Source organism: Pholis gunnellus (assembly GCF_910591455.1).
Source record: "Pholis gunnellus genome assembly, chromosome: 19".
NCBI classification, from domain to species: Eukaryota; Metazoa; Chordata; class Actinopteri; order Perciformes; family Pholidae; genus Pholis; species Pholis gunnellus.
The window spans coordinates 10,113,433-10,128,936 of NC_136546.1; the positions used below are offsets into that span (position 1 = coordinate 10,113,433).

General features: G+C 45.2%; 1 protein-coding gene across 1 annotated transcript in view; it reads right to left on the bottom strand.

Annotated features, from left to right (window-relative positions):
• Positions 1–14,368, bottom strand: part of fut8b (fucosyltransferase 8b (alpha (1,6) fucosyltransferase)) — a 34,032-nt gene extending 19,664 nt beyond the window's left edge. Inside the window, exons 1-3 of the mRNA XM_079179945.1 lie at positions 13,354–14,368; positions 6,475–6,593; positions 5,213–5,375 (exon numbers count right to left, since the gene is read on the bottom strand). Of these exons, the coding sequence (XP_079036071.1) occupies positions 5,213–5,375; positions 6,475–6,593; positions 13,354–13,556 (485 nt within the window). The 5' untranslated portion in view covers positions 13,557–14,368. The remainder of the gene's footprint in view (positions 1–5,212; positions 5,376–6,474; positions 6,594–13,353) is intronic.
• Positions 14,369–15,504: the final 1,136 nt, after the last annotated feature.

Sequence of the window (15,504 nt, forward strand, 5' to 3'; positions counted from 1 at the left end):
TGAAAAGAAACACTGATTGCTACAAACTCTGTGGGGTGGTTTTCTTTTTGTGTGTGTAATACAACTTGCAACAGTGTTATCAGCCATCCACTCATAATCAAATCTATGAACATTGCCCGGACAGCAACACCACATCTCTGAGAGGTTTGGCACTTAATAATCTTTGCAAAGAACACCTTTTTGTTTCCAGGATACACACTTCTCTCTTTTTCTCTCATTAACAATGACAATATCTGGCCACATCACATCAAAATTGTAAACATCTCTAAACAGCAGAGGTAATTGAACATTTTACGTAATTTCGCTGTTTTTGACAATGATGGAAGCATCTGAAGGCCATCCGTCATTTTGACCGACTAGAGCACGTCTACTGTAACATTAAGTAATTCACAGTAACGTGTTGAAGAGCTGGAGGCCTTGGAGCTTGCTGCGACCACATTCTCTGACAGTCTGACAATGACGTGGATGAGTTTGCACATTGGAGTTCGCTGAAAGCCCGGTGACTCCGCGCGTCGATATCAGACGTCAAGGAGCACTGACCAAGCGTTGATATTGGGTGAGTTGGGAGTGAGAACCAGTTAATCAGAGAAGGGTGGAGCTGCTCCACCGGTGCAGAAGGAGCGCATGCAGCAAGACTTCCTCCCAGTGAAGTGAGTGCTTGCCAGGATACATAAATCAAAAAATTATAATTGTCTAATTTGCAAAAATGAGCATTTGCGTTGTTCAAATTTGCCTGTTTACGCACAATGATCGCAGTGTTTTTAAAGGCTTCCGCTGGCCAACGTATAAACTGTTAAAAAAGGAAAATGAATGAAAGAAAATTGGCAGTTACAGCGTCTGTATTTTAGATTAAAAAAATCCCCAAAAGATTGTTCGACAGGTTTTCAGCCACATGCATACAGCTTACACACACACACACACACACACATAAATATATATATATATATATATATATATATATATATATATATATAAATAATACTGATTGAGTAGGTCTTCACAGATCGAGTCGGTTCATAGTAAGCAGAACCTGAGTCTAACTGGGTTGAAACTATATTCACTCACAATTGGGTAACATAGGGCTGTGTTGCAATACCCGGGTCTGCATGTCACTGTGTTAGCTGGATCAGAGGGGAATATCGGTGTGTCACAATCATAATAGTTGAAAAAATGTGTTTTCGATGCGAGAGTGTGATACACAGAGAAAAAGGAGACAGACTTTCTAAATGCGGCTGCTTGTTAATATGTGAAGCATCTTCCTGCTGCCAGTGTTTGTGTTCTTCTTCTATTTGGATCGACTGCATCTCGGATCGAGCCTGGATCTCCTGATCTCTCTTTTTTTGTATCGAGTCTATTTTCTTTGTAAAATTATTTCTCCATGTTGGGTTCAGGCAGGTTTTCCAGAGATCAATTTCAGATTGGCTACAAGACATTGTAAATACTTTTAATCTCTGGTTGTTCTAGACATTGCAAATCTATCAGCAGGTCAGTTTTATGGTCATTTTATGGATTTACATGATTTTTGTATCAACTTACTCACAGGATCAGTAAAAAAAAAAAACAGGCACTCCCACCTGGTTATTAACAGTTTCTGAACTGTATTTAGAAAGAAGATTTAGAATATCACGATACAGTAAATCTACATCAAAATACAACAACACTTTAATATGCAGAAGAGTTATGTCAACCCGATCTTGACGAAGCAGAATTTCATATTTTACACATCTCACATTACACACTTGCATATGTAGTCTGTGACCTTATTAGATATGATGCTTATTTTCCATTTCACATCAGGGTAGACCTTCAGTCCTTTCTTATTCTCACACAGAATAAATTAACGCTATGAGGAATAGGAATGAGATTTGTGTCAGGCCCCCTTCTCCTACAAAAGTTCCCACAACATTACACAGGGCTTTAGATAAGAACATCCAGCAGCATATGTTAACAGTACACCGAGCGTTTTGACAGTCCCGAGGCTCATCGTGCTGTCAGGATGTTTATAGAAAAAGTGATGGGTTTGTCAAGCCGACTGATGACAACGGCGTCTTTCTGGTTGTTTAGCTCTGTTTTGGATTAAGTCTGCCATCTGCACGCCTCTGACAGCGAATTTGTGTCATGTCACACACTGCCAAATATCGTGACCATCCACTTACAAACATGCCCAAGAGCTCCGATACTTGCAGCTAAGGGCGGACGCAAACACATCACACTCACTCTTTCTCTCACACACACACACACACACACACACACACACACACACTTATGCAAGCTTAATCTATTACTCACTTCTTTGACCCAAATCAGTCACATCCTGTGCGACTGAGAGTTCTTATGCATATATTCAGTCATGCATGCAAAGACACACACACACACACACTCACACAAAGCAGATAAATGCAACATGTCCCATTTCAACTGCGCGGCGGGGTGAATAGTGCCTTTCTCTACAATAAGACGGTATCATTACTCATTGTCCCATTTTGAAGCTGGAACCACAATGTGTGCACGGATGTCAAATGCTTCTCCAGAAGCGCACGGGGGAGCAATCATTGGCGCTGTGCGGGCGGGAAGAACTAACCTGGCTGGTCACAAAACCTAACAGGAAGGAATCAACATAAAAGGGGGAATTTGGCAGCCAAGACACCACATAGCCCTGATGTCCATGTGTATCGGGGAGTGTGTGTGTGTGTGTGTGTGTGTGTGTGTGTGGGGTCTTGGGCATCCAGTATGTGAAGCTTGTGGGCTTCCCCAGGGCTCCTGATTGGCTCAGACTGCAGACGCTGAGGCTGCAGCCGCGGGGCTTGGCAGCAGAGCACAGCTTTTCTGAGTACCGATGCTGCGCCGACGGGAGAGCAGTTACAAGGTGAGAGCATGTACAAGGTTTCAAGTAAGACAGAGGATGGGGGGGAAAACAGGAGGAAAGAGAAAGCCGATGCTTTCCCTGGACTATAGCGGGCTGTTTGATGACATGATGGCAGCCATTTGGTTGTGAAATAAACAGTCAAATGAGTTTACCCAACCTGATCTTAACCTCTTGTTTTCATTTCTTGCTCTGCCTACAACACAACAGCTTCAGCCACACCGTTCCGGCCCAGCCTGTTGTTGTGAACAGTGTTACAGTATTCTGTTCCCTTAAGACTGTAATGTTTCACTGTTCATAATGCCTAACTACATTTTGGGCATGCATCTCTTTTCTTTGTCTTCTTTGTATTAAGAATAACGATTACTACAACTATGTTTTAGTTACTCTTGTTCATTTTTTCAATGCAGTTATAATTGTGGATCTCGAGTGAGATTTTTTTTTCTTCTTCTAAACACACCGTGTTCAGGCCACACACTGCATACGTTTCCAGGATATACTGTGAAATACAAATTAGTAGTCGCTGTGTTTGAAATTCAATATTTCACTCTTGATTGATTGTTGCTTTACAAGTATATTAGAACTGCAATGATTGTGGAGTCATTGATGAAAAGAAAACTAATCTGTGAGAATTTGGATTATTGATTAGTTGTTTAAATTATATATAGAAGTAAAAACAACAAACAAATCCACTGCTTCCAGCTTCTCAAATATGAATATTTTCATATCTTCTATGATAGTAAACTGAGTATCTGAACATAACTATAGACAGTTGGTCGGATAAAACTATATATGAAGATGTTTGAAAACGTCCCTGTGAGCTCTGAGACAAAATGATTCATCAGAATCGGAAACACATCATGAAAATAATAAAGAGACGTGAATCTAAAGCAGATCGATAGATCAAGATCGTCTAATTATTTTAGTCAAAATGCAGAAGCGTTCATTTCCTGTTACAGACATCTGAACTTTCCGTCAGATCTCCGTAAACGTTCACGCCGTCTCCGTTCAGCTGCCAATACAACTTTGTGGAACGGAAAGCTCTCCACAACGCGGTGATTGGTTTTAATGGGATGGCCGCTAAGGTGCTAACATTTTTCATTTCACTTGGGAAATGTTCGCAGCAAGGACCTTACACCCTCCCCGAGCAGAATTCAAACGAGGGAGCGATGCATTTATACGAGTTAAACATTTCATCGCTCTTTCCACCTCTGCCCCTATCTGCGCTGGCCCTCCTGGCCTTTGCCTGCACCAGATACAAAGAAAGCTGGGGGGGCTTAGATAGAGTAGAGTGAATGCATGTGAAAGTCTGTGACTGTATATATGTGTGTGTGTGTGTGTGTGTGTGTGTGTGTGCACATGCATGCCTATGTGTACGGAGTGAGGATCCAGTCTTTGGAAAGCTGCCTAGGCAAGCAAACGCTAAGACAATGGGACCTTTAAGCCACTTCAGCAGGATTACAATGAACCACTCGGCTAAGTGATCGGGCCTTTCTTCATTCAGCCGTGTGCGAGCCATCCAGATGACAGACAGAATGCAACGATGGCCTTTGCCCCGCCGCCGCCGCCGCTTTCAAGTTCACCTATCAAATGTGTCAACGTTTGACATCGGCAGTAGGCAGAGCTGGTAAACAGTAGCACGGGGGTCTGTGATCAACATCCACAGAGAGAGAGGGATTAAAAACACTGAGCAGGATTCTGAGCTGTTTCTTATACAGACGACCATTGAGCGCGAACAATCCGTCCACTGAGGACTTCGGCTAATGACTGTATTCATCATCAATAAATCTGTTGATGATTTCGTTGTCTAGAAATCTGAATTTGAAAAGGTAGAAACAGAGATTGCTTAGAAGGTGTGCGGATGACGGCTGAGCCTACTTTTAGGTCGAAACCACCTAAGTATTGGGGTTCAATACGCAGGTCTGTATGTAGCAGGTGGACCAGCTGATTGCTCAGGTCGGCTAACAGTCACAGTACTAGATATTAGTGATTTGTTAGAACATCACTATCACCAAAACTCACAGTATTAGAGAGATAATAAGATAATTATTCAGAGCTCTACATCAGAAGGGTTTATATTTATTAATTTGAATTGCATCCTTAAGGAAAGACTGGCTGTGGGAGGAAACCGTGGCACACATAAGAAGAACATGCAAACTCCACACAAAAAACAGCCCCACCAGCCAGATCTGCTTCTTTCTGGAGGGGATCTTTGATGAGACACTGCCCCAACAACGGCAGCTTATTATTTGTTTTACTGATTTCAGCTTTGCCACAAATTTCATACTTTTCTTCAAATCCTTGTCACCCATTTTGACATTTCCACCTTAAAGCAGCTAACATGCTCACCTCTCCTGGTGTCCCAGGTCCTGCAGGAGCGTGTCTGCATACTTCAGCCTTTCGCTGATCTCGGCGTTGGCCAATTTCTTCACCTCGCTGCGAACGAAGTACCAGAACTCCTTAACGCCGTTCTCCACCCTCCTACGCAGCTCCTCCTGAGTGGGCCCAGGGCCTGCAGGTGGAAGGGGGGGGGGGGGGGGGTAAGAGAGACCGGCTCACAACAACACATAACAAAAGACACTCAGCCGGCTGGCATTCGATGCACAGGTATGATCTTAAACAATCAATTGATTACTTCAAAGCAGCTCTATGGGAACACAGCTCGGGAGGTTTAAAGAATGCCAAGAGGTCTTTAAGAATGTCTGAGCATTGGATTATATAAATCGAAATAGGCTAATGGTATAAAGCAAGGTTTTGGAAAATGTTCCTCTATTATTCGTTGTCCCTGGGTGCCGCTTTGACCTCAATATGGAGCTCTTGATCACTGTTTTTGTCTCGTGGCTCTCTCTCATGTCTGTTCTCACACCGTTCTAACAACAGGAAGAAACTCTATACCCCCACCCGAGCCAAACAATGTGGAGTAACCTACATGGATAACCCAGCTGACTGCTCTGGTTTCTGCGGAGAGAAACAAACAAACAAAAAATAATCTAGGAAAGGGAAGGACAGCCTCGAGCAGAAGGAGGAGGAGGTGGTGGTGGTGGTGGTGGTGGAGAGGAAAAAAGCTCTTTTTTTTTTACCTTCCTATCTTGCACTCCCCCTCTTCTCGCCTCACTCCCTCCCCGGGTGAAAAAAAAGCTGGAGGGTATTTTTAGCTTTTTCTTCCCCTGCGGCAAGATTGAAAGGCTGACCCTGCGCTGCCCTCCTCGCTCACATGTCCTTCTTTATTTTCTCTCCGTCCGTCTCTTTTCTCTCTCCGCCATTCTTCCATTGGGGCATTCACACTGCTCGCACTTCATTCACACACTTCCCCGCTCACCTGACAGAGTTTTCCTGCCCGTCTAAATACTGCTTAGATTGGCAAATGCACACATAACCCTGCCCGCCCGACGGCACGGCTCTGCCATCATCGCTGCCGAGCCACGGCGGGGGGTTTAACAGCGGACTAGACCGAGTTTCCCGCTGCAGGCAAAAGCTCACAAGAGCCGTTGACTGGTTTATAGCATATATAGTCAACCTCCCCCCCTACCTCCGAAATCAAGCCTTTCATATTTCCAAGCTCTGTGCCAAATCCTCCCCTGCAACCTTTTCCATGGCCCTGTCCTGCTTACCATCGCCAGTGAGTTTCTGGAAGCTGTGGATCTTCTGTTTGGCTCTGGTTAGCTGGTCCTCCAGGGAGCGCAGTCTCCCTGCAGCGAGGGACCCGGCTTCTGCCTGTCCGTCTGGTATCCTGGGGGAGAAAGACACACGGAGAGGATGCGACGGGTGAGCATGCGAAAGGAAGAGAGCGCAAAATGGTCTTACTCTGCAGAAATACTCTGCTGAAAGTGTCCCAGTAAACAAAAAAAAATCATACTCAATGCAGAGGTGCAAGTAATAATCAATTTCATCATCATAGAAGCCATCCATCTCTTTTTGATTACTTAATAAAGTGAAGAAATAATGACAGCCCAACGTGCTTATTAAGTAAAATAGAAAAATCCAGCTGTTTGGCATGTTAATATGCATTTACTTTCACTTTACTGACTTTTATTTTGCTAAATACTACTTTAAACAATTAAATAATTATTCTAAATTGCTGACATTCACTGTTTAAGCAACTGGTTCAGCCCCAACGTCATGTAAAACTACAGGATCCCTTGTAGAACATGTTATTACATATGATAATTTTTTGCGTCACAACCGTGCAAGACGAATCAAACAAAACCACAGTTGTGTAGTTGCGATAAAAGTGAAGGCAGAGTTCAAAGATGGGTGTGGAAGTAGGGCAGGTAGGAAGAGGGCAAGGGGCCACTGTCCACTTTACACCCTGGGCCAGTTTAGCTGGTGTGAGTCCATACATAGCAAGATGGTCTCTAGTCTTTGCTCGGGATTTTTAAATCTGTAAAAAACATGTTGGATGTGCTAATATTATGAAATTCAGCTTCCAACGTCAACAAAAAAAATCAGTCTCTAAATACAATCTGTCCACAAATACTCCAGGCCAATTCTGCTTCATATTACATCTACAACACCTAGTTTAAAATCGTCACTAATGAGGAGTTTGCAGAGGCACCGAGAATGTTTATCATCCCAAACCAGACCGTTTAATCTGATATCTCCTGTATTTTGGAGTTAAAAGTTACAGTCGTCTTTTAATATGTACACACCAGTGAAAGTTCTACTTGATTTGCTAAGACACCAGAGTGGAGCCTCTTGGAGCCCTGTCCCAGTTTATTTATTTGAAGCTTAACACTATCTACAAAGCACAGAATCATTTTTCATGTTTGTAAAGGTCCAGCCTATCTACTTCTGAACCATACATCCAATAATGATACCCGCTTTCACGATCCAATTACTCTTCTGTAATAAATGGCGAACTATGGAGACAAGTGGCAGTTAAATGACATTTCTTTGTGACTTTGATTTTTTTTAAAAACTCTACAAAAACCACTATTCTCCCTCGACTTTGCTTAATGACTCTAAGAATGCCTGTTGTAATGTAATGGAATCATTTTTTTCAGTCCCTTTAATATTTCACACCGGTAAACGCACATTTTCTCAGCTCTGTGTCGATGAACAATCAATAACTACTGCACGCATGTAATGGAACCACAAATGAGCCCTCTGACGTAGAACACAAGACTTCAAATCAGCAGAGAGAGAGAAAAAAATCTGCTACCACTGACATTATACAAAATAAACTCCTCCACATAAAACTATTAAAGATGGAATATGTTTGAATGCACAGGGGCATCGGCGAAATGCTGCAAAGGCCGTGTTAATGAGTCATCAAGGCATGCAAACTCAATTTGCTCCATGAGTGAGGAACATCAGTCGCTGGCGGGCATAAAGATGAGACTTTTCAAGTTGCAGCAGCCCTTCTCTTGCTGCACATCCCCCCCCCCCCCCCTCGCTGTTCAAGCCTCGCTCCCTGAGAAGCCCTGGCCTCCAACTCCACTGAGCACTCACCGAGCATTGTGCTTCAAAGCCATAGAAAATATGGAAAATGATTATGTAACTGTGGGATGGACAAGGATAAACCTTCCCATACTTTTGCATCATGGGCACATAAATATTTGTCCTTCCTCTGTGAAATCTGTGAATGCCTATCCCAGCTGCCTGACACGGATCTCTTGAAAGGAGACCCAGGTGCATTTCCTCTTCAAGTATCAACTCTACTGTCTGTTCTCACGGCTCAATCCGAACAATAATCAACCTTATCTCCCAAAGGCCACACCCTAGCCTGCTCGTGACGGCATTGTGCAGGAAGCAGGACTGTTTCCTCAGTGACATCATTTCCCTTGGGTTTTAAGTGAGGCTAAAACTGTAACATGAAGCAACACGATATCTCCTTGAACGAGGCAGAAGAAATAGGCCACGCCGGCACAGGCTAATGAGTGGAGACGTGATGCAGAGGTTAGCCAACATGCTCCGAAGAGACACAAACTGCTAAGACACAATGCTGGTGGAGACAAACCACAAGCATCCCCAACCGAAACACGTCAATATGAAATATATCCAAACACTCGGTGGAATCAAATAGCAACAGACACAGACAGACACAGACACACACACACACAGGAAGGAGGCAAATACAGTTCACAAATACACAAATGACGGTATCTCTAGAGGACCTGAAGCGAAGACTAGAAAAGGCAGCTGGATTCAACAGCGTCTTAATCAAACGATACAGGAGACGTAACAGATGAGAAAAACTCTGACTCGGGGGAGGCAGGGAGGAAAGGTGGGGGTGGGAGAATACTGTGGAGTAAAAGACAAGCTATGAAAAGCAGGGCCTGATGAGCCCCGCTGGAACTAAGCACTGAGTCGGAAAGCAGGGGAGGTTCAGCACGCAACCCGGTTTCCTCTGAAACGGTGCCCCGGCTGTCGCTCCATTGGCTCTCCGCCGGCCTCATCCGTTAACCGTGGAGTTCACAGGGTGATCAGAGCCGGGCGGAGCGGTTTGAACGGGGGAGGCCCGGGTGGAAGCATACATATTTCTCTGGTTAGATTTAATAGAATCTGCCCCGACTTCAAAAGAAAACCTATGCGCTGACCTGGGAAGCCATACATATGGATGGAGATGGAAAAGTATTCTGGGAGGCGCAGATGAAAGCAGGCCACATGAACGCAATTTGCCTAAATATTAATAGGAACATTTGATTTAATGTTCCCTCACTCGGCACCTACTTTCTACAGTAATGCTTCACAAAAGGCACCGACATGTTCCGGCCTTTGCCGTCTACTCAACTGTGTTAAACCAAACCCCTTGACTCCAATAAGTCAAGCTAATAAACCGCGGGAATGCGTCAGTGGGAAAAGGCAAGTCGACACTATACGTGGCCGGAACATCTGGTCATTACAATGAAACCCCGCTACCTCGGCTCACAAATCGGTTTGAAAGATCCGTTTAAAAGAGGCATGAACAGTGCTATCCCCATATATAGCGCATGACTGTACAACAGTGCGTTGTGCATGTACTACAGTGTCTCTGTTGTGTCTGTGCAGATATTTCTTCATTGTGTCGAATCAGTTAATCTTGCTTCGACGTCGCCTTCCTTTGCCGTCTTCCTGTTTTGTCCGCAGTGTGATTCCAAGTAAACTGATTCTGTTCGGCGCATTCTTGCGTCGCGCCTGCTTCAACGCCTCGGAGCGCCCTCGGAGCGATCCAGCTCCATTCGAGCCCATGCTTGACAGAGATGTCCTGACCACAGACAGCTCCCGCAATGGGGCTAGTGTGTGCGGTGGTAGAGCTTCCCTCGCTGGGCCTGAATTGGGAGTTGAGGTCTGGGAGCCGCCGCTGCAGCATTTGTTGGGTGTGGCCGGACTGGGATAGAACTTGAAAGATAGGGACCCAAATGAGGCAGACGTATGCAAAAAGTACCAGACAAGGTCTCGGTCCGCATTTTCCCCATTTCCTACGTGCTGCTCTTTACTTCGTGCAGTCCTCACGCCATCCATCATGCTTCCCTCCTCTCCGCCTCCTCGTCCCCTCCCTCCCTCCGTCCCCTCTGTCGGCATGCCTGGGGGATCGATCAGGTCCTCATCGCTCAGCCCAGCTGTCACTCTCACCCTTCGCTCCCTCCGATGTCGCACCATCAGGGCCCCGCCGCGTGTCATTGTCTACGCAGGAGCCATGGCTCCGTGCCCGAGGTGACTGACAGCTGCAGAGAGGGTGGAGCCAGACAGACGGAGCGACTCGACCTCGTGCTCACCTCTCATTAATGCTGCTGGGTGATTGGTGGGCTGGCACGCTGCCTGTCACTCAAATCGCCCAGGAATGGCCTGAATAACTGAATCACTGGACTGAATCTGTAGGCCAGCCAGGTGATACTAATTTGAATCTGAGTGGTGATTGACTGATTGATTGATTTCACATGACATCTCCACTGTAAAAAAACGATGGCGAGTTCAGCAAAAAAAAATAAAATAGATCAACCATGATCGGTCGTGTGCGACGAATCGGTTTAGCAGGTTGCATCACTAAGTATCTTCATCCGCTCAGTGATGCTACAAAGAAATGTGCATCTTGTGATAAAGAAAATCAATATCTCATGCAAACTGCTCCAGCATGACTATCGCTCTCTATCACAAAGTGAATGAGAAGATGTAAACAAGATCCCTTCAGGTGTATGATGAATGCAAAACACTGCCCAATAACGCATTACCCATCCATCTAGTACTGCCGCGGTGTGATGACGCTAACCAAGTTAAATCCTACACTGGACTATAAATCATTCTCAATGCAGCGGGTTTCTGCTGCACAACAACTCAACACAAAGGTGTAATAACGTCAGTTTTATGTTGATGGAATCTCTCGGAGGCCACTCGTAAAAAAATGAATGCAGTAATGTGAAGGTGAGGTGCTTTGGATGAAACCTTTTACTGTCTAATGCCAGCGGGATGCTTGCAAATAACCGGTTCTGCCTCTTGTGCAAGCGTTCGGAGATTCTTGTTCTCGGCCCAAATCGGCAGACGGTGCAAGTCAGGGAGTCGGGGTTGGGCATGCGTGGAAGCTCGTCGATCAGCGAGCTAGTGAGTTGTTACGTAGACAGTCAGTCTGTGACAACCTGCAGGGCTGGAGTCTGGCTCGGTGCCATGCCACTGTCAGCACTTTGGTAGTGGAATGAGGAGGAGGAGGAAGGTGAAGAAGGAGAGAAACAAGGAACAGGAGGAGGCAATGAACTGAGAAAGGGAGGGGCTGTGGCAGGAATGATGGGCAGCTCACTAACAGCCTCTTTGTGTCTATTAGGGCTCTAATATAAGGATATAGAGACACGACAGGGTGGTGGAGTACTCTCCTAGGCCTGTATCTGACCACCGCACACACACACACGTGCAGAAAGACACAAAATTGAACAGAGGACAAACCAAGTTGTCTCTGCCGATAGCTCATGAAGCTTAACCTCTGCAAGCCAGTAGCCTGCTTTTGGCTTGCTGTGCCAGGTACTTAGCTGAAGCTGGAGCTTAGAGGGACTTGAGAAGGCACTGTAGCGCTGCCCCAGTAAACAACTGTGGAGGCCTCGGCCCAAGATCAACTACCGGACTTAATAACAAGCAACAAGCGTGCAGTGTGCCGGGGACCCATCTGGACACTGGTCGACTGAAAACTGCACTTGTTTTTCTGTTTTTTTTATATGCCTGAATTCCACCTTTGTTTGTGAGCCAATTTTAAATAATTACAAAAGCAAGGGATTTAATCAGGGACCAGCTGTCTGAAAGCAACGTGTGTGTGTGTGTGTGTGTGTGTGTGTGTGTGTGTGTGTGTGTGTGCGTGCGCGTGTGTTTTTATGTTTATGCGTGTGTGCCGATGAGGGCCCTGCATCAAAGTGAATCGGAATATCACAGAAGAGCAGCAATGGCAACATCTGAAGCTCGAGTTCCCCGTTAATATGGCAAATGCCCGGGGACAGGACGGCGCATTCCCCGCACATGCGTGCACACCCATGTAGAGACCCGATGTTTGTGTGCAAAACAGAAACACTGTCAGCATGCGGAGATAAGAGCAGAAACCATCTGTCTCTCTATTACGCGTAGCTCGAATGTGTGAACGATGCTGTGTGGTTAATGTATTGTCTGCCAAAATAACTCAATGAGATCTGGTGAGGTGTGTGACAGTCGATCCATCTGCTCTGTCTGTCGCACTCTGCATCTCTGGCTGATCAGCTTTTGATGACAATTTTTGGAGCAATGTTTGTTTCACTGTATGCGGCACAAGATGCTGATTTAATCATATGCTGATGAGATTTTGACAAAAAACTAAAGAAACAATCATCAGAATGCCTCATTCTGGGATTTGTTATGTCGGTCTGATTAGACTACCACGGAGCTAGAGGCTGGACTTTGCAAAAAAAAAAACATAAGGGGATGATGCAATGCACCATTGATTTTTTTTTATTTTTAATTTCAAAAACAGAAGTGTACTGGCCAGGGAAGCAAAAAGGATGAGACACATGCACTATGCTTTTGCACAAAACCTCAGATCCACAGATTTAGTAATGACAAAATCCTGGGAACTGATGCGCATTTTACCAAAGCACTCAAAACGTGACGTAACATGGGACTGGCTTACGTGAACATTAATGTCCCGACTTTTGTGTCAACTTTGTATGGCTCATAGTTGAGATCTGATGTTTACACTGGAAAGAGAAACCTGCTAATTCATATCCTTGTATACAGGATTTTAACAGTATCCAGGTTTCTGAACTCCATCAGCATGCAGGTACTATAGGTTTTGTTTTTTACATCAAGGCCACACGGTTATATCTGTACCGCCCGAGTCAATAGTTGCTGATGAACCCACTTTGGTTTCATTAAGAATGGCTCCTCTCTTAATTTGCACGTCTAGTTACACGATTACAAGATAATTGCACGTAGGTATGTCTAACTATCGTAGCACTGACTACAACAGAGCGAGTCTTCGTGTGTCGGTGGGAGGAGAACTAGTTAGAGCTAACAGCTAAAACACACAGCAAAGGAAAAAAAGGTTCGTCAGAGCTTGTTGTTACCTGAGCGATTCGGCCATGCGCCGCAGGTCTTCATTCTGCTGCTTGAGCCGCTCCAGCTTGGCCAGGATCTTTGAGAGCTCCCGACTGGACCGCTCCGGGTGCTCGCTGTCCCTCACCAAGTGACCGCCGATGTAGAAGAGGAGCGTGCCCCAGGCCAACAGCACCAGGGTAATCCATCGCCATGACCCCGCCCAGGGCCGCATGGTGCAACCTCGCCCACCCCAAAGATGCCTCTCGGCGTGCCTGTACACCCACCGACCCGACGGCCTGCCTGCCTGCCGGATGTGCGCGCACACACTCTGTGCCCCGTCACCACAAGTGCCACAGCGCCAACCTTGGCTTTGGCATCTTTACAGGGATGCTGCGCAGTAAAATGACAGATGGGGGGGGGAAGATGTGTGTGTGTGTGTGTGCGTGTGTTTTTTGTGGCACCGGAGTGTGTGAGAAAAAGGCGGCGGGTGTGTCTCCAGCGATCAACCAGCCTTTTCCTGCGTGTGCTAAAGCATGGCTAGCATGCTCAGATGTCTGTGTTTTGATGGCTCTGTTGGCGTCTCCTCCCCTCCACCCAGCTCCGTGTCGACCAGGTTCTCCCACACCGTCCTGACGTTTCCTTCCAGTCCCACAGAAATATTTTACTGGAGGTGTGTCCTGTAGAAAAGAAGGAAAGACACGGGAGTTAGTTGAGCTGATTGCACAATGTTTTTGTCCTGCAAAATGCTTTTTGTGCCTGTGTGTCGAACAGAAGCAAACTAAAATCACGGGAGAGCTAGGCCAGCAAGCCGGTGTGCGAGTTTAACTGGTTTTGAATTAACTGGTTTATGGTAGAGTGCGTAAAGCAGACGTGTGGTAGGAGTGGCCTCTCAGGACCCACGTAGAATAAACAGGAAATAAACATTTCTGTCGTTTCTCCTCTCTTTCACGTAGTTTCTACGGTTTCTTTTGAAAGAATATAAACGGAACACTTTGTTGGAATATGTACTACTCGTTAACGAGGCTGTGGTTGAGATTCCGAGGACGCATGACGAGGACCAGAGTGAATGACAGAGTTGATGGTAGGTGTCGATGCCTGTTCAAAATACTCACGTCAATAAATCCTTTAAGAAACGCTCTGTTGTCCGTCTTATATTTGTATCATATATCGTTACTAATCTGATGTCAAGTCGATGTGAGACCTGTCTGTGCATTCATGCAGCCTGTGAGTTAAACATACTGAGCTCAAACACCGCGTACAGATGACTGTCAGCTGTGGGGAACTGTGATCCACCCAGATTAAGTTGTGATTCAACTTCTGTAGGCTATCTCACAACGCGTATGTTTTATGTTAAAGACTACGGACATTCATGTTATGTTAACGATACTCTACACTGTGCAGCACACATTAATCTAGATTAGACATGACTGGTAACTGTCGTTTTGTTACTAGAGGGACCGAACGTGAATAACTACACGCAGGGGTTAGTGTGTCTGTTGAAACATTACGATGGAGAGGCTTGTTGCAGCATTAATTTAGGATTTCGACAGCATTACCACGACCAATTATCCATCTTCATTACGAAAATAAGATTTGTTGTACGAAAATAAGATTTGTTGTCTGATGACATAAAATTCGTAGAAATATGGGCTCTACAGGAGTCGATCCTTTGACTCTGACTGACCCTTAATGAGGAATTGACATCTGACCTACCACTGAGCCACGGAGCGAAGATAACACGTAATAGCATTCATCGTGCAACATTAGTAAATGCTTCACAATAATGAAATCGTAATTTGAGCAGATTACGTATATAGTAACCTTGGTAAATATTAATATATCTACAATATAGTCTAGTGGCTAACTGTCTTTTCGCCTTGCATCATTTAGACGAGACCCACCGAAATCAAATACGTAATTGCATAGGTAAGATGTCCCTATGGTGAGCTACGTGCACTAACGTTAATGTGACAGAAGGATACACAGTTCATGATGAGTGGCGACACTTAATGTGAATGTTACATGATGAGTGCTGTGACGTGTTATCTTCGAATCTCAACCACAGCCTCGTTAACGAGTAGTACATATTCCAACAAAGTGTTCCGTTTATATTCTTTCAAAAGAAACCGTAGAAACTACGTGAAAGAGAGGAGAAACGACAGAAATGTTTATTTCCTGTT